This window comes from Dipodomys merriami, unplaced genomic scaffold, assembly GCF_024711535.1.
Source record: "Dipodomys merriami isolate MVZ:Mamm:240054 unplaced genomic scaffold, mDipMer1.0.p SCAF_3, whole genome shotgun sequence".
NCBI lineage: Eukaryota > Metazoa > Chordata > Mammalia > Rodentia > Heteromyidae > Dipodomys > Dipodomys merriami.
The window spans coordinates 106,152,915-106,177,820 of NW_027204492.1; the positions used below are offsets into that span (position 1 = coordinate 106,152,915).

General features: G+C 41.6%; 1 protein-coding gene across 2 annotated transcripts in view; it reads left to right on the top strand.

Annotated features, from left to right (window-relative positions):
* Klhl15 (kelch like family member 15) overlaps nt 1–24,906 on the top strand; it is a 57,598-nt gene that overhangs the window by 13,769 nt on the left and 18,923 nt on the right. For both annotated transcript variants that reach the window (XM_070040706.1, XM_070040704.1), the window contains exon 3: nt 17,523–18,234. In XM_070040706.1, coding sequence (XP_069896807.1) covers nt 17,530–18,234 — 705 coding nt within the window. In that variant the 5' untranslated portion in view covers nt 17,523–17,529. The remainder of the gene's footprint in view (nt 1–17,522; nt 18,235–24,906) is intronic.

The following is a 24,906-nucleotide window of genomic DNA, read 5'->3' on the forward strand; positions in this document are numbered from 1 at the left end:
TAAACATATATTCTACCACTGAACCACACTTCCAGCACTTGTGTCCTTTTTAAATTTTCTTTGAGGTATAGTATTTTTCAGAAAGATGAATATTAGCTGTTGGAGACTTTACCCAGACAGTGGTAACTGTTGAATAGAGATCACTTTGATATGAAGTACAAGATAAGGAATTTTAAGCCAGGCACTGGTGTCTCATGCCTATCATCCTTTTTAAGCCAGGCACTGGTGTCTCATGCCTATCATCCTAGCTACTCAGGAGGCTGAGATCTGAGGATCATGGTTCAAAGCCAGTCCAGGCAGGAAACTCCATGAGACACATCCCCAATAACCTACTCAAAGTGGTGCTGTGGCTCAAGTGGTAGAGCACTCACCATAAGCGAAAGAAACTCAGGGACAGTGCCCAGACCTAGCGTTCAAGTCCCAGGACTGGAAAAGCACAAACTCAGAAGTGGAGCTGTGGCCCAAATGGTAGAGTGCTGATCTTGAGCACAAAAGTCAGGGACAGTGCCCAGGCCCTGAGTTCAAGCCCCAGTACTGGCACCAAAAGAAAAAAAAAGATATGTTAGGCATTGTGAAACTAATATCAAAGCCAAAGCAGTCTATCTCAAGTATATAAATGCTATGTCCAGCCTTCTGTATTAATTCTTCATTAGATGAGACATATATTTGCAAGCCAGGGTGATAATTGGTAACTATGACTCTTAAGAAAGTAGTGGAATAAAATTTTCATCCAGTTTGTTTTCTTTAACATATAGTTTTATTGTTATTATTAAGGTTGTTGTATAGAAGGGTTACCATTTCATAAGTTGGGTAATGAGTACATTTTTTTTGACATTGTCCAATCATGCCCCCAAATTACATGGGCATTTTCCCAGTTTTTCATTTTATTCTAAATTATTTTGAAGCAGGATACCCATGACTCATGCTTGTAATCCTAGCTTCTCAGGGGAAGATCTGAGGATCATGGTTCAAGGTCAGCCTCACTCTTTTTTTTGTTGGTTATGGGGCTGGAACTCTGGGCCTGGGGGCTGTCCCTGAGCTCTTTAGCTCAAGGCAAGCACTCTACCACTTGAGCAACAGCGCCACTACCGGTTTTCCGGTGGTTAATTGGACATAAGTGTCTCATAGACTTTCTTACCTGGGTTGGCTTTGAACTACAATCCTCAGATCTCAGTCTCCTGAGCAGCTAGGATTACAGGCATGAGCCACCAGTGTCCAGTCAACCTCACTTTTTTTTTGTTTGTTTGGTTGTGGGGCCTGAACTCTGGGCCTGGGTGCTGTCCCTCAGCTCTTCAGCTCAAGGTTAGCATTCTGCTACTTGAGCCACAGTGCCACTTCTGGCATTTTCTGCTTATGTGGTGCTAAGGAATTGAACCCAGGGCCTCATGCATGCAAGGCAAGCACTCTACCACAGAGCCACCTTCCCAGCCCCAGCCTCACTCTTAATCTTCAGTTGATCACCAAAAAAGCCAGAGGTAGAGCTGTGTCCCAAGTGATAGAGTGCTAGCCTTGAGCACAAAAGCTCAGGGACAGCACCCAGGCCCCAAGTTCAAGCCATAGAACTGGCACAAATTTTTTGAAAAGTAGTGGTTATTATCATATTGGTAGTCTTTTACTAACTAGAATGTTTAGTTATTCAAGGCAAGACTTGCATGAGGTTCCTTTTGTTTTTGGCATTTTTTTTTTGTTGGTCTGGGGGCTTGAAGTCTTGGCTTGGGCACTGTCCCTCAGCTCTTCAGCTCAAGGCGAGCCCTTTAGCGCTTGAGCCACAGTGCCACTTCCAGTTTTCTAGTGGTTTATTGGAGATAAGAGTCTCACGGACTTCCCTGCCCGGGCTGGCTTTGAACCGCAATCCTCAGATCTCAGCCTCCTGAGTAGCTAGGATTACAGGCATGAGCCACCGGCACCCGGCTTTGGCATATATTTTTGCGCATGTATCTTATTTCACTTGGAAACTTCTAAGCTCATTGATTTTACTCCTCTGAAAGAAATTCAGATACACAAAATTAATAGCTTCTTCTTCTCGTCCCTCTCCTCTTTTCCTTTTCCCTCCTCCTCTTCCTCTTCTTAGAACAATTTCAAAGAGTTTCCTAGTTCAGTTTTCATAGGTGCAAACAATCTATTTCAAATTTATACTCTCAAAAAGTTTTGTTTTTTAAAAAATATGCAGCCTTGCTTTGTCACTGAAGTTGACCCCAAACTCTTGAAATTGAGTGAGCTTCCCGACTTAGTTTCCCAAGTAGCTGGAACTACAGGTGCATAGCATCACACTTTGCTGATAATATAGTTTTTTTCCTTTTATGTGTGCCAGTTGCGGGGCTTCAACTTGGTGCCTCGGTACTTCCCTCAGCTTTTGTTCTCAAGGCTAGCACTGTACTAGTTGAGTCACAGCTCCACTTCCTGCTTTTTGGTTGGAGATAAGAGTCTCACAGACATTTTTGCCTGGACTGGCTTTGAACTGTCAGCCCCAGATCTCAGCCTCCCAAATAGTATTACAGATGTGAGCTTCCTTTTGTAGTACTGGGGCTTGAATTCAGGGTCTTGATTTTGTTAGGCATATACTCTGCTCTTGAGTCATGCCCTAAATCCACAATTACATAGTTTTTGCCTAATGGAGTACTAACAGCAGTTTGATCTGAATTTCATCTTGTGAATATTTTGCTGTCTTTAATAAGTGAACATTTCATGTGGCAGACTTGGTACGACTGAAAAGTAGGTTAAGAGACAGGATAAGGAGGCACCTAGAATAGGTCTTGATGAGATGGAGAATACAAAAGAAAACTGATGAATGGGAGGTTAGAATTAAGATTTCTATTTAGATATGTTGACTTTCAGATCACAAAGTGTAATAATCCCAAGTAGGGCTTCTACAAAGACTTGTCTCCTGTTTATCACGTATAGGACTGTCTCAGGATAGAGATTTGGACCTATTATCTAGGCATTGATGAAAGTAGATCTTAGTAGAAACTATGAGGTAAGGTAAGATCATTTAGAGGGACAATGTTTAAATGAGAACAAGGGTAAAACCAGAATCATAGGTGATAGCAGTGTTAAATGAGGCCCTGAAATGAACAGCCTAGAGTAGGAAGAGAATCAGAGCGATGTCATCGAGTAGAGAAAGATGACCCAAGGGCAAGCTATGGCCTTAAGTCATGGCATAGAAAGATCCAAGGCAGCTAGGGCTTTTAAAGATTAACAAAAATTGTATGGCAGTACTAGGGTTTGAACCCAGGGCCTTGCACTTGTCAGGCCGAAGGTTTATTTACTTATTTTTCTGGTTGTAGGTCGTGAACTCAGGACCTGGGTGCTGTCTCTGAGCTCTTTTTGCTTAAGGCTAGCATTCTGCCACTTTGAGCCACAGCTCCATTTCTGGTTTTCTGGTGGCTTTTTGGTGATAAGAATATCACAGACTTTTCCTTCTCAGACTGGCTTTGAACCATGATCCTCATATCTCAGCCTCCTGAGTAGCTAGGATTATAGATGTGAGCCACCAGCCCCTGGCTGCTGTTTTCTTTTTTTGGTGTGCTGGTCTGGGAGCTTGAACTGAGGGCCTGAATGCTGTCCCTGGGCATTCTGTATGTGTGTGCGTGTGTGCATTCTCTGTGTGCGCATTCTGTGTGTGTGTTTGTGTGTGAGTGTGAGAGTGAGCAAGTCTTGGGACTTGAACTCAGGGCCTGTCCCTGAGCTTCTCTGCTCTACCACTTGAGCCATACCTCCACTTCTAGCTCTTTGGTAGTTAATTGGAGATAAGAGTCCCACAGATTTTCCTGCTTTGGCTGGCTTCAAACTGTGTTCCTCAGATCTCAGCCCCTTGAATAGTTAGGAATACAGGTATTAGCCATCGATACCTGGCTTGCTTTGGTTATTTTATTTTAATTAATTAATTAATTAATTCGTCGGTCATGGGGCCTGAACTCTGGGCCTGGGTGCTGTCCTTCAGCTCTTCACCTCAAGGCTAGCACTCTACCACTTGAGCTACAATGCCATTTCTAGATTTTTCTGCTTATGTGGTGCTGAGGAATCGAACCCAGGGCCTCATGCATGCCAGGCAAGCATGCTATTACTGAGGCACCTTCCTAGCCCTGTTTATTTTTGTGCCAGTCTTGGGGCTTGAACTTAGGGCCTGGGTGCTGTCCCTGAACTTTTTTGCTCAAGGCTAGCGCTCTGCCATTTGAGCTCCACTTCTGGCTTTTTTTTGGGGGGGGGTAGTTTAGTGGAGATAAGAGTCTTACAGACTTTCCTGCCTAGGCTAGCTTGGAACTGTGATAGTCAGACCTCAGCCTCTTGATAGGATTGCAGGCATGAGCCACTGGTGATCGTCTATGTTTATATTTTTGTTAGTCCTGGTTTGAACTTAGAGCCTCAAACTTGCCAGCTCTCATTCTCATTTTGATGGTTTTTTTTTCTCCTTTTTTTCCTTTTGCTGGTATTGGGGCTTGAACTCAGGCCCTCTAACCTTTTCTGCTTATGGCTGGTGCTCTAACACTTGAGCCATGTTTCCATTTCCAGCTTTTTGCTAGTTAGTTGGAGATAAAAGTTTTCGATTTGTCTGCCCAAGCTGGCTCCTAAATGTGATTCTAAGATGTTAGCCTCCTGAGTAGCTGAGATTACAGGTGTAAGCTATTGGCACCCAGGTTTGCTGGTTATTTATTTTTTTGTCCTGGTACTGGGCTTGAACTTGGTGCCTGGACACCGTCCCTGAGCTTTTTTGCTCAAGATTAGTAGTCTGCCACTTGAGCTACAGATCTACTTGGGCTTTATTTTTTTTTATCACTATAAAGGTGATGTATAGAGCAGTTACAGTTATGTATGTCAAGTAAAGAGCATCTTTTTTGTTGTTATTGTCAGCTGTGGGTTTGAACTCAGGGCCTGGGCACTGTCAGTGAGCTCTTTTTGCTCAAGGCTAGCACTCTACCACTTTGAGCCACAGTGCCACTTCTGGTTTTCTGGTAGGTAATTGGAGATAAGAGCCTCACAGACTTTTTTGCTGGCTTTGAACTGCGTTCCTCAGCTCTTAGCCTCCTCAGTATCTAGGATTACAAGCATGAGCCACCAGCATCTGGCAAGAGTATATTTCTTTTTGGACATTATTATTATTATTATTATTGTTGGTTGTGGGGCCTGAACTCTGGGCCTAGGCACTATACCCTCAGCTCTTCAGCTGAAGGCTAGTGCTCTACCACTTTGAGCCACAACACTACTTCCCGCTTTTTCTGTTTATGTGGTGCTGAGGAATTGAACCCAGGGCCTCATGCATGCAAGGCAAGCACTCTATCACTGAGCCATCTTTCCAGCCCTTTTTGGACATTATTACCCCTTCCCTTGCTCTCTCCCAGTTTTTCCCTCCCATACCCACTCACAGGTTGTATAGTTTATTTTCAACATAGTAGCTACATTTGTTCACCCCTTGTGCCTCCATTTCAGTGCCCCCTTACTTTCCCAAAGACTCCACTTCAGCTTTTTGTGGTTAATTGTAGATAAGTCTCTTGGACTTTTCCTGTCTGGCCTGGCTTCGCTGTGAGCCTCATATTTCAGCCTCCTGAGCTAGGATTACAAGCATTAGCCACCTTGCTGGTTAATTTTTGAGATAATCTCGATTCCTAAACAGGCATATGACTGGGTACAATCCATCTATTTTAGGCTACCCATCCTAGCAAGGATACCAGACATGTGCCACTATGTCATTCTCCATTAACAAAGGGTCTTGTTAACTTTTCTGCCCAGGCTGGCCTAGAACTGCAATCCTTAAACTTAAGAATCACAGATGTGTCAGCATCGCCTAACTACATTGGTTATTTTTCAGATACGGGTTCCCATTTGTGTCTGGGCTGGCCTGTGATCCTGCTATTTACGTTTTCCACGCAGCTGGTATGACAGATAATGTATGCCTGTCATCATATATACATTTCTGTCATATGCTGACACTATGCTTAGCTTTGTATTGGTTGAGAAGGAGTCTTGCAAACTTTCTGCCCAGGCTCGTTTTGTTATTTATTTGTTTATTTATTTATTTATTTATTGGTCAGTCGTGGGGCTTGAACTCTGGGCCTGGGTGCTGTCCCTCAGCTCTTCAGCTCAAGGGTAGCGCTCTACTACTGGAGCCACAGTGCCACTTCCAGCTCTTACTGTTTATCGAACCTAGGGCCTCATGCATGCAAGGCAAGCACTCTACCACTGAACTACCTTCCCAGCCCTGCCCAGGCTAGTTTTGATTAGGCCATGTACCTAATCTCTGCCTCCTGAGTAGCTAGAATTAAGGTATGAGCCACTGTGCCTGACTCTGAGCTGTTATTTTTAAAAGTCAGCAATACTTCTGGGTGTTGGTGGCTAATGCCTGTAATTCTAGCTATTCAAGAGACTGAGATCCGAGGATCGAGATTCTAAGCCAGTCCTCCGTGCAGGAAAGTCTTGAGATTCTAATCTCCAATTAACTACCAGAAAACTGGAAGTGGCGCTGTGGCTCAAGTGGTAGAGCACTCGCATTGAGCTGATGAGCTCAGGGACAGCCCCCCAGGCCCAGAGTTCAAGCCCCATGACCAACAAAAATAAAGTCAGCAGTACTTTAATTTTTTTACTGTTATTATTAAGGTGTGTACGGGGGGGGTTGCCATTTCATAAGCCAAGTAAATAAGCACTACTTTTTTGGACAATGTCATCCCTTCCTTCACTTTTGCCCAGTTTTCCCCTGCCATTTCTGCCTACAAATTGCATTAGTTCATTTTCCATAGTGTCTACTGAGTACCATGACTGCATTTGTTTACTCTTCCTCCCTCCATTTCTTTCTTTTTGTTGTTGTTGGTGGTGATGGGGCTTGAACTCTGGGCCTGGGTGCTGTCCCTGGGCTCTTCAGCTCAAGACTAGCACTCTACCTGTTGAGTCACAGTGCCACTACCATTTTTCTGGCAGCTAATTGGAGATGAGAGTCTCTCGGACATTCCTGCCTGGGCTGGCTTTGAACCGCAATCCTCAGATCTCAGCCTCCTGAGTAGCTAGGATTATAGGCGAGAGCCACCAGCGTCCAGCAAAAGCTGCTTTTTCCCTCTCAGTACCTGAGGTCCCAGCCATATTCAGTTTACATAATGGATTCCTGGTTGGCACGTATCTGCATACCTAATGTATTGCTTCACACACACAGGTTCACTTCCTTTTAGTAAAGAAAGAAGGAGGTATCGGTAATAAGAGGGATGAGATTGGCAGGGACAGCCTCCTGAAGGAGGTAGAGTAGGTGACAGGTCAATTGTGATGGCAGTTGTTTAACCAGAGAATTCCTTTTTTTAAAAGACAAAACATTTTATTGTCAAAATGCTGTATAGAGGGGTTACAGTTACATGAGTAAGGCAATGCGTACATTTCTTTTTATAAATAAGTTTTTAATTGTGACAATACTGTACAGAGGGGTTACAATCACATGAGCAAGGTAATGAGTACATTTCCTATCAAGCATTGTTGCCTCCTCCTCTGTTTTTCCCCTACCATCCCTTCCCTCCCATCTCCACAACTACACTCCCCACCCTTAATGAGTACATTCTTGTCGAATCTTGTTACCCCTTCTCTTTCTCACCTCCCTCTCCCCCCCTCCACCCGAAGTTGTAAAGTTCATTTCCAATATACTGTCCTGTGGATATCCTTTTCTCTCCCTGAATTAGAAAAATGTATATCCAAGATGCAGAGTACCAAAATCAAGTATAGTGACAAGAGGGGATATACCATAGGGGGAAGAACATACAAAGGAAACAAAAAAATGACATGGACATTAACAACAACAAAGAAAGACCTCGTGTCTGTATCGTGGGGTTCATTTCACTTAGCATCATCTTATATGGTCATGTACATAGCTTTTGAGCTTTTCTACTCATCTGATAAAATTATCCTAGATGTATACTAATTATTGCAAATGAGGGAAACCGTGAGACCTATATTTCTTTGGATCTGGCTTATTTAATATGATTTTACAAGGCCACACTAAAGCCACCAGTATGACCATGTTCATCGCAGCATTATTAGACAAGATGTGGAACCAACCCAGATGCCCCTCCATATATGAATGGATCAAGAAAATGTGGTACATATACACAATGGAATTCTATGCTTCCATCAGAAAGAATGGCATCACCCTAATTAGGAAATGGAAGGACTTGGGAAAAAAAGCGGAATTCTTAGTTCATCCAAATTAGGGGCAGAAAAGAATTTAGGAGCCGGGCACTGGTGGCTCATGCTTGTAATCCTAGCTACTCAGGAGGCTGAGATCTGAGGATTGAGGTTCAAAGTCAGCCCGGGCAGCAAAATCCATGAGACTCTTATCTCTAATTAACCATCAGAAAACCAGAAGTGGTGCTGTGGCTCAAGTGGTAGAGCACTTGCTTTAAGTTGAAGAGCTGAGAGACAGGGCCCAGGCCCAGAGTTCAATCCCCTCCACCGACCAAAAAAAAAAAAAAAAGGAAAATTTAGAAGATTGGGTCTCAGCATTGTCTGTAAATGTTGGCTGACACATCCTCCATATGTAGAGGAGGAAAGTTAAGTGGAAAGTGACAGTTGAGGTTTCAGGTGTGGACCAATTCTGGAACTGGCATGTTTTATGGATTTGGAAGTAGGGTTTGCAGTGGAGTAAGAGAAAGTTAGTCAATTGAGGTGTTCAGAGGGCTTTCGCTCTTGTTTTTGGAAAGATTATCTGTTAGGAATGTTAAATTGGTACAGATGATTTAACCAGTCAGCCAGCAAATGTTGGGGGAGTGATCAGGAGTTGTGTATATGTGAGAAAGGGATACAGAAGGGCTGGGAAGGTGGCTCAGTGATAGAGTGCTTGCCTTGCATGCATGAGGCCCTGGGTTCGATTCCTCGGCACCACATAAGCAAAAAGAAAAAAGCCGGAAGTGGGGCTGTGCCTCAAGTGGTAGAGCACTAGCCTTGAGCTGAAGAGCTGAGGGACAGCGCCCAGGCCCAGAGTTCAGGCCCCACAACCGGACCCCTCCCCCCCAAAAAAGGATACAGAAGATGGATTTTTTTTTTGGCAAATGCTTTACTAGTTGAGCTATATTGCCAGCACTGAAAATGTTTTTTTTCTTTTTTTTTTTTTAAATTTTAATTGTTATAAAAAGTAATGAACAGGGCTTAGTGGTAGAGTGCTTGCCTAGCATGCATGAAGCCCTGGGTTAGATTCCTCAGCATCACATAAACAGAAAAAGCCAGAAATTGTGCTGTGGTTCAAGTGGTAGAGCACTAGCCTTGAGCAAAAGAAGCTCTGGGACAGTGCACAGGCCCTAAGTTCAAGCCCCAGGATTGGCCAAAAAAAAGTGATGTACAGACGGCTTAAAGTTACATTAGTCAGGCAAAGAGTACTTTCTTTTTTTATCTGATCAAAAAGGCCAGGTTTTAGAGAATGGACAACAGAAAGCCAAGGCTTAGGAAATTAGGTCTGTAAGCTTCAAGGGTATGTTTTTTTGTTTTTTTTTTGTTTTTTTTTCCTGGAGTAGGCAGGATGAAGGATAGCGGTAGGAGGCAGGAAGGTTGGCAACTGACTGTGTCTTCATGAGGAGAGGGAGGGAACTTTGGAACCAACATGTACATGTAAGGGAGCTTGTGTATAGTGAAGCAAGGTTCCCAAGTCACAGATAGAGGAAAGGGTTGGCTAAATATTCAGAATTAAAGATGTCTTTGGGGAGGAAGCTGGAAACTGTGCTAATGTGGGTTAAAAACAAGATTGAAGCTGGGTGCCGGTGGCTCACGCCTGTAATCCTAGCTACTCAGGAGGCTGAGATCTGAGGATCTCGGTTCAAAGCCAGCCTGGGCAGTAAAGATCGTGAGACTCCTATCTGCAATAAACCACTAGAAAACCGGAAGTGGCGCTGTAGCTGAAGTGGTACAGCGCTCGCCTTGAGCTGAAGAGCTCAAGGACAGCGCCCAGGCCCAGAGTTCAAGCCCCATGACCGACAAAAACAACAACAACAACAAGATTGACAGCCTGGGGTGTGCATTGCTGTGGAAAGGAGAAAATTAGAAAATCTGCAGTAGACTGAATTGGTTTATTCTATCTTAGATCTAATTTTATTTACGTGTACGTAAATATATGTAACTATATACATATATTTGCTATATATAAATATTTTTGTAGATAGTTAGATAGATTTGCAATGCTGGAGATTAAAGCCTGGGCCTTATGTGTGCTAAGCATGTTCCATTAGCACTGAGTTACTTGCTCAGCTTTAGATCTAATTTTACTTCTGTAATCTTTTTAGATGTGATTTCTATATTTTTATTGCTATTGTAGAGTTGATATACAGAGGATATACAGTTACATGAATCAGGTACTGATTAAGGGGTACAATTCTTTTTGAACCATCTCTCCCCTTCTGTTGCTCTCTCCTGGTTATTCCCTCGCGTCCCCACCCACAGTTTGTTTGTATTGGGGGATCCGGTTGGCACATGAAGGGTAGAACAAGCATGAACAAACACAACAGGGATATTCACTAGACACTATGGAAAAGAATTCTGTAATCTTAATTTCATTTCCCTGCTATGTGGATATTGGTTTAATTTTCTTTGAAAAGCAACAGTGATTTACCACTTTTTATTTAAAAATTCTTGTTGTAAAGATGATTACAGAGGGGTACAGTTGCATAAGTCAGGTAATGAGTACATTGCTTTTTGGACAATGTCACTCCTTGCTGTTTTTTTTTAAAAATCTAATGCAGTAAGGCACATCTTCAGCTTCCCTTATCACATACAAAAGGAAAAGAAATTTCTTGGAATGTGATTACTTAGGGACATCACTTTGGTATCTTCTCCATTTGATTGTTTTCTCATTTAAAGAAATATGTTTGTGGGGGCTGGGAAGGTGGCTCAGTGGTAGAGCGCTTGCCTTGCATGCATGAGGCCCTGGGTTCGATTCCTTAGCACCACATAAACAAAAAGAAAAAAGCCGGAAGTGGCACTGTGGCTCAAGTGGTAGAGCGCTAGCCTTGAGCTGAAGAGCTGAGGGACAGCGCCCAGGCCCAGAAAAAAAGAAATATGTTTGTATTTTTAAAGATTTTTCTCAATATACTGTGACAATAAATATCCTTTGTCAGAATAGGTAGTTTGCTGCTACCATTTTTAATTTTTTTGTGTGAAACACTGGAACTTTAATTCAGAGCTTTTAATAACACTTGCAGCCTGACATGTTCCCTCCCTTCCCCTTCCTTCTTCTCTCCCCTTCCCCTTCTCATCCCTTTCCCTTTCCCCTTCCATTTCATTCCCCTTCTTTCCCCTACACTGCCCTTCCTCCTCTTCCTCTTCCCACTCCCTTTCCTTCCCTTTTCCTTTCTCTTTCGGTTCTTCTTCCCCTTCCCATTCTCCTCCCTCCCCTCCCCCTTTCCTTCCCCTTCTCCTCCTCCTCCCTGTTCCCTCCCCCTGCTTTCCTCCTTTTCCATGTTCCTTTCTCCTTTGCTTTGCCCTCTATCCATTTCCCATCCTGACTCTTCCACTTTCCATCCCCTTTTCCTCCCGTCCACTTCCCTTCCTCTTCCTCTCCCCCTTCCTCTCCTCCTTTCCCTCTCCTCCCTTCTGCTTCCATTTTCCTTTCCCTTTCTTTTCTCCTTTCCTTACTTACTCATTCCTCTTTCCCTTCCCTTTCATTCCCCTTTTTGTTTCCCCTTCTCTGTCTTTTCCCCTTCTTTTCCTCTTCCCTCTCCTCCTTCCCTTTCCATTCTCCTTCCTTTCCTTTTTCCCCTCCCCTTCTTTTTTCCTTCCCCTTCTTTTCTCCTCTCCCTTTCCTTCCTCTTGTTTGCCCTTCCCTTTCTATCCCTTTTCTTTTCCTTTCCTGTCCTCTTCTGTTTCCTCTTCCATTCCCCTACAGTTCCCATTTCTTATCCCCTTCTCCTTCCCCTCTCTGGCCTTCTCCCTTCCTCTTTTCTCCCCTTTCCTGCTCCCCCTTCTCTTTCCCTTCCTTTCCTCCTTCCTCCCTACCCTCCTTCCTCCTTTCCCTCCTTCCTCCTCTTCCATGTCCTGGTCTCTTCCTCTTCTACTTCATCTTCTTCCCCTTCCCTCTCTGTTCTCCTTTCCTTCCCTTTCCCTCCCCCTTCATCTGCCTTTTGCTCCCTTTCCCTTTCCTCCCTTTTCTCTCCCTTTCTCCTACCTTTTTTCCATTCCCCTTCCTTTTCCCTTCCCTTAACCTTCCCTTTCCCCCTTCTCTTCCCCTTCTATTTTCTTCCCTTTCCATTTTCTTCCCTTTCCATTTTCTTCCCTTTCCATTTCCCTTCCCGTTCCATTATCTTCTCTTTCTCTTCCTCTCCCATTTCCTTTCCCTCCCCTTCCCTTTCCTTCTCCTTCTCCTTTCCTTCTCCTTTCCCTTCCCCTTCCTCTTCCCCTTATCCTTCTGTTCTCCTTCCCTTCCCTTCCCCCTTCCCTTGCCTTTTGTTCTCCTTCCCCTTCCCTTCTACTTCCCTTTTCTTTCCCTCCCTCTTTCCCTTCTCTCCCATTTCTTTCTTTTCTTCCCTTTCCATTTCCTTCCCTTTCCTCCCTTCTCTTCCATTCTCCCTTCTCTTTCCTTTCTCTTCTTCCCCTTCCCTTCCATTTCTCTTCCATTTCCCCTTCCCCTTTTCTCCTTTCCTCTTCTTCCTTTTCCCTTCCTTTTCAGTTTCTCTTCCCATTTCCTTTCCCTTCCCCCTTTCCCATTACCTTTTCCTTTCTTTCCCTGTACTCCTTCCCACTCCCATTCCCATTCCCTCCCTTTCCCTTTCCCTTCCTCTTTGCTTGCGACTAGAACTCATGGCATTGTACTCTTGCTTGTCTTTTTTTTTTCATTCAGGGTTGGCCCTCTACCACTTGAGGCACAACCCTACTTTCAGCCTTTTGCTGGAGAAAAGTGGCTCTGATTTATCTGTCTAGATGGGTGTCAAACTTAATCCTCACATCTCAGCCTCCTGAGTAGCTAGGATTGCAGGTGTGAGCCACCAGCACCAGAACAGCCTAGCTTATTTATTTTAGAGTTGGAGTCTCTTGGACTTTTCTGTACAGACTGGCTTCAGATTGTGATCTTCCAGATCTCAGAGTCCTGAGTAGGCTGGGATTACAAGTGTAAGCCACCAGCAGTGGGCTTACCATTCTTTTTTTCTTTTTTTGGGGGGGAGGGTCCAGTTGTGGGCCTGAACTCCAGGCCTGGGCACTGTCCCTCAGCTCTTCAGCTCAAGGCTAGCGCTCTACCACTTGAGCCACCGCGCCACTTCCGGCTTTTTTTTCCTGCTTATGTGGTGCTGAGGATCGAACCCAGGGCCTCATGCATGCAAGGCAAGCGCTCTACCACTGAGCCACCTTCCCAGCCCGGGCTTACCATTCTTAATAGTCATAGCAATTAATTATAAGACTGAATCATATTTAATAATCTATTATTAGACTTGTGAATATTTTGATTTCTTTTTTTATTTGTTCTGGTTTTGGGGCTTGAACTCAAGGCCTGGGTGCTGTCCTTGAGCTTTTGTGCTCAAGGATAGCAGTCTACTATTTGAGCCACAATGCCAATTTTGGCTTTTTTGGTGATTAGTTGGAGATAAGAGTCTCATGGACTGGGCTGGCTATGAACCGCAATCCTCAGATCTCAGCTTCTCGAGTAGCTAGGATTACAGGCATGAGCCACTAGCACCTGGCTGAGCCGAAGCTTAATTTTTTTCTTATCTTGTCAGTCATGGGGCTTGAACTCTGGGCCTGGGCGCTGTCCCTGAGCTCTACAGCTCAAGGCTGCTGCTCTACCACTTGAGCCACAGTGCCACTTCCGGTTTTCTGAGTGGTTTATTGGAGAGAAGAGTCTTCTGGACTTTCGTGTCCAAGCTGGCTTTGAACCGCAATCCTCAGATCTCAGCCTCTAGAATAGCTAGGATTACAGGTGTGAGCCACAAGCCCCCGGCATAATTTTTTTTCTTAATATGAAGGTGATGTACAGAGGTGTTAACAGTTACACAAATCTGGTAACAAGTATGTTTCTTTTTTGGACAATGTCACCCTTTCTTTTGGTCTCAGTTTTTCCCTTCCATCCACACCCACAAGTTGTATAATTCATTTTTTGCCAGTCCTGGGGCTTGAACTCAAGGTCTGGGCACTGTCCCTGAACTTCTTTTGCTCAAGGCTAGCACTCTACCACTTCAGCCACAGCACCACTTCCAGCCTTTTCTGTTTATATGGTACCGGGGAATCAAACTCAGGGCTTCATGCATGCTAGGCAATTACTCTACCACTAAGCCACATTCCCAGCATGTAAAGTTCATTTTTAACATAGTGTCTAGTGAGTGCCGATGCTGCACTTGTTCACCCTTTGTCCCTCAATTTCTGTGTCCTCCCTTTACCCTCCCAAAGATAGGTAGATGAACAAGACAAAAAGAAAAACAGCAATGAGGAGAAATCCTCTTGTTTCCCTTTCTTGGAATTGATTTTGAAAACTATTTATTTGTTTCCAGTCCTGGGGTTTGAACTCAGGGCCTGGGCTCTGTCATTGAGCTATTTGTGCTCTACCATTTGGGCCACAGTGCTACTTCTGCTTTCTTTGAGTAGTTTATTGGAGATAAGAGTCTCATAAACGTTAATGCCTGTGCTGGCTTTGAACCACAACCCTCAGATCTCAGTCACCTGAGTACCTAGGATTATAGGTGTGAGCCACCAGTGCCTGGTGAAAAATACTATTTTATATGATGAGATGCACATAGGGATTGTGCCTTTGTGTTCTTCTAAGAGTATCTTCCTTTGGTTTCACTGTGTGTGAATGTCTAGAGTCCTGTATAATTTATTTAGATCTAGTTTCTGCATATGAGAGAAAACATGCTCTGAGATTGGCTTACCTCACTCAGCATGATTTGTTCTAGGTCTAGCCATTTACCTACAAATGATGTAATACTATTCTTTCTAATGGCTGTGTAAAATTTTATTGGGTATAAGTACCACATTTTTTGGATCCACTCATGAGCCACAGTTTTTTAGTAATTTATTGGAGATAATGTGTTACAGACCTTCCTTTGATCCTCAGATCTCAGCCTCCTGATTAGCTAGGATTATAGGCAAGAGCCACCAGTGTCCAGTGCTTGCTCTCATGCTTGCGCTTCCGCTCGCTCGTTCTCTTGTGCTCTCTCTCTCTCTCTGAAATTTAAGGAGTTGCCATTTAACAAAGCAGTTTATGAATACAGTGCATCTTTTCAACATTCTCAACCATCCCTCCCTTACGCCTTTCCTCATTCTTAGGGGTGTGTGTGTGTGTGTGTGTGTGTGTGTGTGTGTGTGTGTGTGTGTGTGTGTGTGTGTGTGTGTGTGTGTGTGTGTGTGTGTGTGTGTGTGTGTGTGTGTGTGTGTGTGTCTGTGTGTGTGTGTGTGTCTGTGTGTGTGTGTGTGTCTGTGTGTGTGTGTCTGTGTGTCTGTGTGTGTCTGTGTGTGTCTGTGTGTCTGTGTCTGTGTGTGTCTGTGTGTGTCTGTGTGTGTCTGTGTGTGTCTGTGTCTGTGTGTGTCTGTGTGTGTGTCTGTGTGTGTGTCTGTGTGTCTGTGTGTGTCTGTGTGTGTCTGTGTGTGTCTGTGTGTGTGTGTCTGTGTGTGTCTTTGTGTGTGTGTGTGTCTTTGTGTGTGTGTGTGTCTGTGTGTGTGTGTGTCTGTGTGTGTCTTTGTGTGTGTCTGTGTGTCTGTGTCTGTGTGTCTGTGTGTGCGCATTCTAATTTTTTTGGCTGGTTCTCGGGCTTAAACTCACAGTCTAGGCTCTATGCTCAATACTGATGCTCTACCACTTTGAGTCACAGCTCCATTTCCAGCTTTTTGATAGTTATTTGGACTTTTTTGTCAGCTGGCTTTGAATTTCCATTCTCAGATCTTAGCCTCCTGAGTAGTTTAGGATTATAGTCATGAGCCACCCACGCCAGGCCTGCATTGAATTCTTTTTTTTTTTTTTTTTGGCCAGTCCTGGAGCTTGAGGTCAGGGTCTGGGCACTGTCCCTGAGCTTCCTTTGCTCAAGGCTAGCACTCCACCACTTGAGTCACAGTACCATTTCTGACTTTTTCTGTGTATGTGGTACTGAGGAATTGAACCCAGGGCTTCATGCATGCTAGGCAGTCACTCTACCACTATGCCACATTCCCAGCCCCCTGCATTGAATTCTTGACTGTGTTCTCCCTCTTTCATTTGTCATCCTTTGACCCCACCCCAATCCTTTTAAGTACCCTTTCCTGGTGTTTATTTTGTTGAACTTTGCTTTTCTAAGAAATTACACTGAATTCTCCCTTGAATAGATTCATTTGTATACACTTCATACCACCCAACATGTTTACTTACAAGTTTATAAGCTAAATCTAGCTTTCACATATAAGGAAAAACATTAATCCATTTTCTCTCTGGGCCTGACTTGACTTAACAATTTTTTTCCAGATTTTTCCACTTCTTTACACATGGTACAATACCGGGGCTGGGAAGGTGGCTCAGTGGTAGAGCGCTTGCCTTGCATGCATGAGGCCCTGGGTTCAATTCCTCAGCACCACGTAAGCAGAAAAAAAGCCGGAAGTGGCGCTGTGGCTCAAGTGGTAGAGCACTAGCCTTCAGCTGAAGAGCTGAGGGACAGTGCCCAGGCCCAGAGTTTAGGCCCCACAACCGGACCCAAAAAAAACAAAAACAAAAACAAATAGTACAATATCATTCTTTTGAATGGATGAGTAAAATTCCACTGTGTATATATGCCACATTTTCTTGATCCATTCACTCATCAAGGGACATCTAGGCTGATTATATACCTTGGCTACGATGAAAGTCTTACTATGTTAAGCATTCTGGCTCCAAACTCTTGGGCTCAAACGGCCTTCCTGTCTCTGCCTCCTGAGTACTTGAAACTACTAGAGCTCACTACTGTGCCTAGACTTAAGTAATGGTAGAAAGAAAAATTTTTTATGTACAATTTGCTTTAAGTACCTATTTCCTTCAGGGAAATTTGTGGAAGTTTTCAAATGTACCTTTTGATGTAATTTCTTTTGTCTTTTTCCCCTAATTCAGTATTTGGTTGTACAATTCTTTTTTATTATTATTATGAAAGTGATATACAGAGAGTTTACAGTTTTGTAAGTTACTTAAGTAAGGTAATGAGTACATTTCTTTTTGGCCAATGTCACCCTTTCCCTTGCTCTCTCCCAGTTTTTCCTTCCCGTCCCACCCACAAGTTGTGTATTTCATTTTCAACATAGTGTCTAATGAGTACCACTGCTGCATTTGTTCACCCTTTGTATAGAAGTCTTTTTATCTTGCTAATTTTGGAACTTATTTAAATCTTTTATGTACAGTGTAAAATCAGTGGGATATGCTGCTGTTATTTGTAAGCTAGCATTTTACCATTGTTTGACAAATATATTTTTAATAGATTCTTTCTCCAAGGTAGGAAACAAATACTGTTACCCTCTGGAAACTTGTAAATTACCTTCTCTCAGATGGTTTGGACACTTAGGATGTAGGCACTAATGATTATGAAAAAATATTAAATCCCTTAACACTGTCTTTTGCATACATGGAAATGATTAACACCATTTTTTCATTACTTTCTTTCCAGGTGATTCATGGCAGGGGACGTGGAAGGTTTCTGTTCCTCCATCCATGACTCCAGTGTCTCTGCTGGGTTCAGAGCACTGTATGAGGAGGGCCTGCTTCTTGATGTTACTCTGGTTATTGAAGATCACCAGTTCCAGGCCCATAAAGCACTCCTTGCCACCCAGAGTGATTACTTCAGAATTATGTTTACTGCAGACATGAGGGAACGAGATCAGGACAAAATTCATTTGAAAGGTCTAACAGCTACTGGTTTCAGCCATGTCCTTCAATTTATGTACTATGGGACTATAGAACTCAGTATGAATACTGTTCATGAGATTCTTCAGGCCGCTATGTATGTCCAACTTATAGAAGTGGTGAAGTTCTGTTGCTCTTTTCTATTAGCAAAAATCTGCCTGGAAAACTGTGCAGAAATAATGAGGCTCTTAGATGATTTTGGTGTAAACATAGAGGGAGTCAGGGAGAAGCTGGATACTTTTCTCCTGGACAACTTTGTACCACTCATGTCCAGGCCTGACTTCTTGTCCTATTTGAGCTTTGAAAAGCTCATGTCTTATTTGGATAATGATCATCTGAGCAGGTTTCCTGAGATCGAGCTGTATGAAGCTGTGCAGTCTTGGCTGCGACATGATAGAAGGCGCTGGAGACATACTGATACCATCATTCAGAACATCAGATTTTGTTTGATGACCCCATCCAGTGTTTTTGAGAAGGTTAGTGCATTTTTAAACAAGTAAGACAATTAAGTTAATTGAGCTAAGGTAATATGTGGTTACAGTTAAGATTTTCAGATTTATTAAGGCGCAAAAAAGAATGGTTTATTCGAATAGTTGATATATATATAAGAAACCTAAGTTTATTGTGACTTGTGCATTTAAGTTTTAAAAATGTGTTCTGTGGGGGCTGGGAAGGTGGCTCAGTGGTAGAGCGCTTGCCTTGCATGCCTGAGGCCCTGGGTTCGATTCCTCAGCACCATATAAGCAAAAAGAAAAAAGCCGGAAGTGACACTGTGGCTCAGGTGGTAGAATGCTAGCCTTGAGCTGAAGAGCTGAGGGACAGCGCCCAGGCCCAGAGTTCAGGCTCCACGACCGTACCCCCCCCCAAAAAAAATGTGTTCTGTGGGTAAAATATGAACCAGGTAAGTGGATAGTAGAATGGTTGTATTTTAAAATTATTTTAAAAATGTTTATAAGTTTGCTTTTCTTTATATTCATAAAGAAATCTAAACTGGATCAGACTAATTCTTAAAAGGTAATTTAGGAAATACATGTTGGAAACAGGATGGTAGAGATTTATAGTTCTGCATAATATACATTACCATAGTTTCTTGTTCTTCCGAAATGTAGTAATGACACATGAAATAGCTCTGGAAAACGAATAGGCCTCAAGAATGTTTAATTCCTATATCCTGCATGGAGAGCCAGAAATGTTTCTCTCTTCTTGCTACTTTCTATTGTTTTTGAGACATCTAGGTTGGGTCTGACATTTGTCTCCCTATTAAATTCTTTACTTTGTCACTTAAGAAAAAAACAATAGGCTGTAGTAATTATTCTCTTCCCTACTCTCACTAGCTCTGTTCTTTCTGTTTTACTGTGACTGCTAACTAAATTTAACCATTCAAATATGTTATGTTACGTATCTGAAAACAACATTTTAGCATTGCTAAACAAATGGACCATAAATCCTCTATATTCACCAAACATCCCTGTACAACACTTTACCAGGGAAAAAGTCCCCCCACCCAGAATGGTGTTTTCCCAAAGCAGCTTTGGTCTTTTTGCATGTAAGCATTTTCATTTTTCATATCTGAGTTTTTCACTTGTAATCCATTTTTGCCCAGAGGAAAGAACCATTTCAGTAATTGCTTAACTTAATTGGTTTCTAATCACGTGGTTACCTCTGGGGCTATGTTTACCTCCTACATCTTTTCTTCTTTCTAGAAAGCACACAAAGCTTGGTTGGTACTCTTGATGTAAAATAGTTCTTCACCTTCACTTACTAGGCCTGGTGATAAAAATGTATGTGCAAATGAGAGTTCTTTATGCAATTTGAAAAATAAACAAATTTGTATTTTTTTTTTTTGCTTGTCCTGGAGCTTGAACTCTGGGCCTGGGTTCTGTCCCTGAGCTTCTTTGTTGCTCAAGGCTGTCACTCCACCACTTGAATCACAGTGCCACTTTTGGCTTTTTCTGAGTTGGTTTATTGGAGATAAGAGTCTCACAGACTTTTCTGCCTGGGTCAACCTCCTGAGTAGCTAGGATTATAGGCATGAGCCATCAGTGCCAGCTTGAGTTCGTATTTTAGAATGTCATTTAGAAGCTGGTTATGCCCCCCCCAATGTTATTATCTTATTCTTTAGAGAACTTAGTTTTATGGAATTTTATCTTTATTCTGAGATTATATTGATATGACAGAATTAGTTGAAACTAGATAACCTAACTTCTTTTTTGTCCAGTGAGAATCAGCCCCACATCAACTATGTAAATCATTTGTCTCTTAATATTTTGATTTTTTTCTTACAATTGTTTCTATTGTTCTTTTCCCTGGGGAATCCTGTTTTGTTCTCATATATGAAATACAAATGATTTCCTACTAAAACAGAAGCCCACTAAATTCAGTTTAGATGGAAATACTTGTGACATAGAAAATAAAATTTTCCCTATTGAAGGGCAGTATGACAGATAACTGATAACAGTAATTGACTTGTGAATGCTGAGCTTCTGAGCTTTTTTTTTTTTTTTTTAAAAAACATTCTAACAACTATCAGTTTAAGGTAGGCAGTGGTGGTGAAGGCTAAAAGTTAATACTAGTTGTAAAAGACATAAGTTAAACCTGTTGATGCCTTCCTTTGTCATTTGCAATATATAGAATACTTATTAACATTGACCAGGTATTTGGAGTTATCAGAAAAAAACTTACTAAGGCTTCCTTCTAAAATTAATTCCTTAGGAAAACTTAAAACCCAGCCACATCTGGGCAGTGGCTCATGCCTATAACCCTGACTACTCAGGAGGCTGAAATCTGCAGATTGTGTTTCAAAGCCCACCTTGGGCAAGAAAGTCTGTGAGACTCTTAAATTAACTACCTAAAAAGCTGGAAGTGGAACTGTGGCTCAAGTGGCAGAGTGCTATCCTTGAGCATAAAAGCTCAGGCACAGTGCCCAGGCCCTGAGTTTCATCCCTAGGACAGACAGACAGACACACACACACACAGACTTTTTTTGCTAATATAAATCTCACTTTTGCTTTAGTTACACTACTAAGTAGGAAGTAAGTAGTGACTTTTGCTTTACTGTGTGGCATTTAAGTTCATCAAAAGAATTTGTAATTTTCTAAAATGTTGAGAAACACCATTAGGCAGATTGGAGACCTCATCTCTAGAAATAAAACTAGAAATCAAACTAATATAGAAGTTTTGATTGGCAAAAGAATTTAGAGAATTTTACACCACAATAAATAATTGAAAATAGAATCCATCTTTTTTTTTTTTTTTTTTAAATACTGGGCATACTGAAAGTCTCAACCAGGCCTTTTTAGGATCCATATACATTCAGGGCGTAGAGAGGGGGCTTAGAAATGCAGACATGTCACTTCTCTGCTTCTCTTTTTTCAGTAAGAAAGTTATATGGGGAAAAGTGTAGACTGGATTGATTTTTCTTTAGTATTTTGGCGTTGTATATGTTTGTGTGTGTGCACTGGTAATGGGACTTGAACTCAGGGCCTTACACTTTTGCTTAGCTTTTTTTGCTTAAGGCTTTACTACTTGAGCCACATTTCATTTCCATTTTTGTTTTGTTTTTTCCTGTTTAATTGAAGATATGAGCATAAGATTTCTAAATTTTGTTGGAACTTAGTAAAATGGAATGTTGATGTCTACTTTTTATTTTTAGCCTAAACATGAATAAACTTTCTATTATGAGATTTTCTAAATACACAAAAAAGTCACAAGATTAATGGCGCACTCAAAAACATACTATGTTGTTTAATTAGTATTTAATATTTTGCCATATTTGCTAGATAGGTAGAGGCTACATAGACTTTCTATGTAAGGGTTTTTTTTTTTGTTTGTTTTGTTTTGTTTTTTTCTGGTCGGTTGTGGGGCTTGAACTCAAGGCGCTGTCCCTGAGTTTTTTCACTCAAAGCACTGTACCACTTTGAGCCACAGTGGCACTTTCAGTTTTCTGGTGGTTAGAAGAAGAGTCTCACAGGGGCCTGGCGCCAGTGGCTCACACCTGTAACCCTAGCTATTCAGGAGACTGAGATCTGATGATTATGGTTTGAAGACAACCCAGACAGGAAAGTCTGTGAGACTTTCACCTCCAATTCATCACAGAAAAAGCCAGAAATGGCACTGTAGCTCAACTAGTACTAGCCTTCAGGAACATAGGACCAGTGCTCAGACCCAGGGTTCAAACACCAGGACAGGCAAAAACAAAAAGTCTCAGTGTCTCACGGGCTCTTTGAACCATGATCCTCAGATCTCAGCATCCTGAGTAGCTAGGATTATAGGCATGAGCCACTGGTACCACTAGCATGATTCTTTTTAAGAATAAGGACTCTTTCCTACCTAAGTATAATACTGTTTTCCTGCCTAGGAACACTAACACTAAGACCCATTATCAAATAGCTAATCCATATTCAAGTTTTCAGTTAATCTCCATAATACACTGGATTCTAATCAAGGTTTATGTATTGCTTTTGGCTATCATGTCTGTGTGTTGGCATTAACTTAATTATTCTCTTTACTTTCTGTTAACACATCCTTGTTTTTTTTTTTCTCCCTGGGCTGGCTTTGAACTTCACTCCTCAGATCTGAGTCTTATAAGTAGCTAGGATTACAGGCATGAGCCACTGGCGCCTGGCTTGGATTATATTTTTATTGCATAACACTGTCTAAAGTTCAGGAAGTCGTTTATTAAAAACTCTCTGAATACACATATGGTAGACAGCCTTTTTCACATACTTAGCCCCCCCTTTCAGACTTCCAGCCTTTAGAAATGTTATGTGCAGGGGTTGGAGGTGTGTCTTGGTTGGTAGAGCGCCAGCCAATGAGTGAAAGCATCAGGTACAGAGATCAAGTTTTGGTCTCTGATCTAAAAAAAGAAAGAAAGAAAAGAAATGTGATGTGCAGTTAATGTTAAATATCTCACCACCGCACGATTCTTTGGAATGCTTGATGAAGGTAAGTGTTAATAAGCATAGCATGTTTTTGTCAGGATCTTTTCCTTGGCCTCTGGAAAACACAAAGCAAGTATTCAAAGCTTGAGGAAGGAATCTATGGAGATTTTAAATCTTTCTGTGGTAAACTATCAGATCTGAGCAGAGGCTTCATAAAGAGGGGAAAAGGGAATTCTGTGTCTCCCCACAGAAGAGCTCCGACTGATTCCAGGAACCTGAAACATGCCTTTTTCTAGTACCTAATCCTGTTGTCTTCTGAAATTTTTAGCCAGTTGCAAACATTGCCTTAACTTTATACTCATTACTCTGTGGGACCACCACTAAAGAATCCAAGGCTTCCAGATATAGATAGATAGATAGATAGATAGATAGATAGATAGATAGATAGATAGATAGATAGATAGATAGATAGATAGATAGATAGATAGATAGATCTCTATAGATCTATATCTATAGATCTATACAGATATAGATCTATATCTATATAGATCTCTATAGATCTCTATATAGATATAAATCTATATAATTTGATGTGTATGTATAAACAGATATATGCGTGTGTCTATATATATACATATATGTATATATATATATATATACATCATATATGTATATATATATACATATGTATGTATATATATACACACACACACCACATACACACTTAGGCTATATATTAGTAGGATCTAAATATTATCCTTATTTTATGAATTCCTGAATAAGTGCCAGTGTCCACACTAGAACTCAAGTCTGCTTGCTTCTCAGTTCAGGGATATCCTGTTACAGCTGCTAGACTAGAGAAAGGAAGGATTTTAAGATGCAAGAAGAATGCTGTTCACTTGTTGGGTTATTTAGAAGTTGTTGTAGAGTTATGACAATTCTAATGTGTTTGGATGAACAAAACAGCATAAGAAATTGAATGGCACTAAAAGAATATAAAATTAAAAGCTGGGTGCTAATGGTTCACACCTGTAATCCTAGCTACTCAGGAGGCTGAGACCTGGGGATCACCGTTCGAAGCCAGTGTAGGCAGAAAAGTCAGACTCTTATCTCCAATTAATCATCAGAGAAAAGGAAGTGGTACTATGGCTTAAAGTGGTAGAGTGCTAGCCTTTAACAAAAAAGTTCTGAAACAGCACCTAGGCCCTTATTAGTTCAAGCCCCATAACTGAAAATATATAAGATGTGAAAAGAAATTTTGGATTTTTCACTATATAATCAAGGAAATCTGAAAGTTTAAAACTTTTTTTTTTTTTTTGCTACTAGTTCTAGGGCTTGAATTCAGGGCCTGAGCACTCTCCCTGAGTTTTTTGCACAAGGCTAGTGCTCTACCACTTGAGCCACCTTTCCATTTCTGTCTACTTTTGGTAGTTAATTGGAGATAAGAGTACCATGAACTGTCCTTCCTGGGCTGGCAATGAACCGCAATCCTCAGATCTCAGCCTCGAGTAGCTAGGAGGATTACAGGTGTAAGCAGTTGGCGCCCTGCTTCAGATCTTGGCCTTTTGACATAGTTGGCATTCTAATGGTTTGTTTTTAGTGGTTTCCATCTTAAATCTAGACTATAATTTTAATTTTTATTTAAGCAAATATCTATGTGTTTTTATTAGTTCTGATGGTCTTTGTATCTGTTCATAGCAATAGAGCTCAAACCTGCTACTTGTCATTCTACATTTCAGTGAAGATTTAAGTGGTAAAAACTATATTTTCTTTGTTCTTTTAGCTTAAAACCACTGCTTTATTGAAAACATTTCATGAAGCAAATATAGTTTGCATAATCATGAAAAAGATGAGTTTTGGGGGGTGGTACTAGAGTTTGAACTTTGTTTCATACTTGCTAGGCAGGCACTCTACTGCTGAGCCATGTATGCTCTGACTCTGAAGTTCTGATTCTTAGCCAAATTGTTAAAATTATTGAGTAAAACACCCATTTGTTGATTTTTTTATTTAAGGGCCACTGGGATATTTATGATATTATTCACAGGCCATGGAAAATTATTGATACAAGCTGAATCTTACCTTATGCAATATTTATAACTCTAAAGATGCTCTAGATTCAAAAATGTTAGAATTACTGTATTAAAAAATCAATAAATGGGCCACATACCGGTGGCTCACACCTGTAATCCAACTATTCAGGAGGCTGAGATCAGACGATTGCAGTTCAAATTTAGCCTGGGCAGAAAAGTCCCCTTGAGACTCTTATCT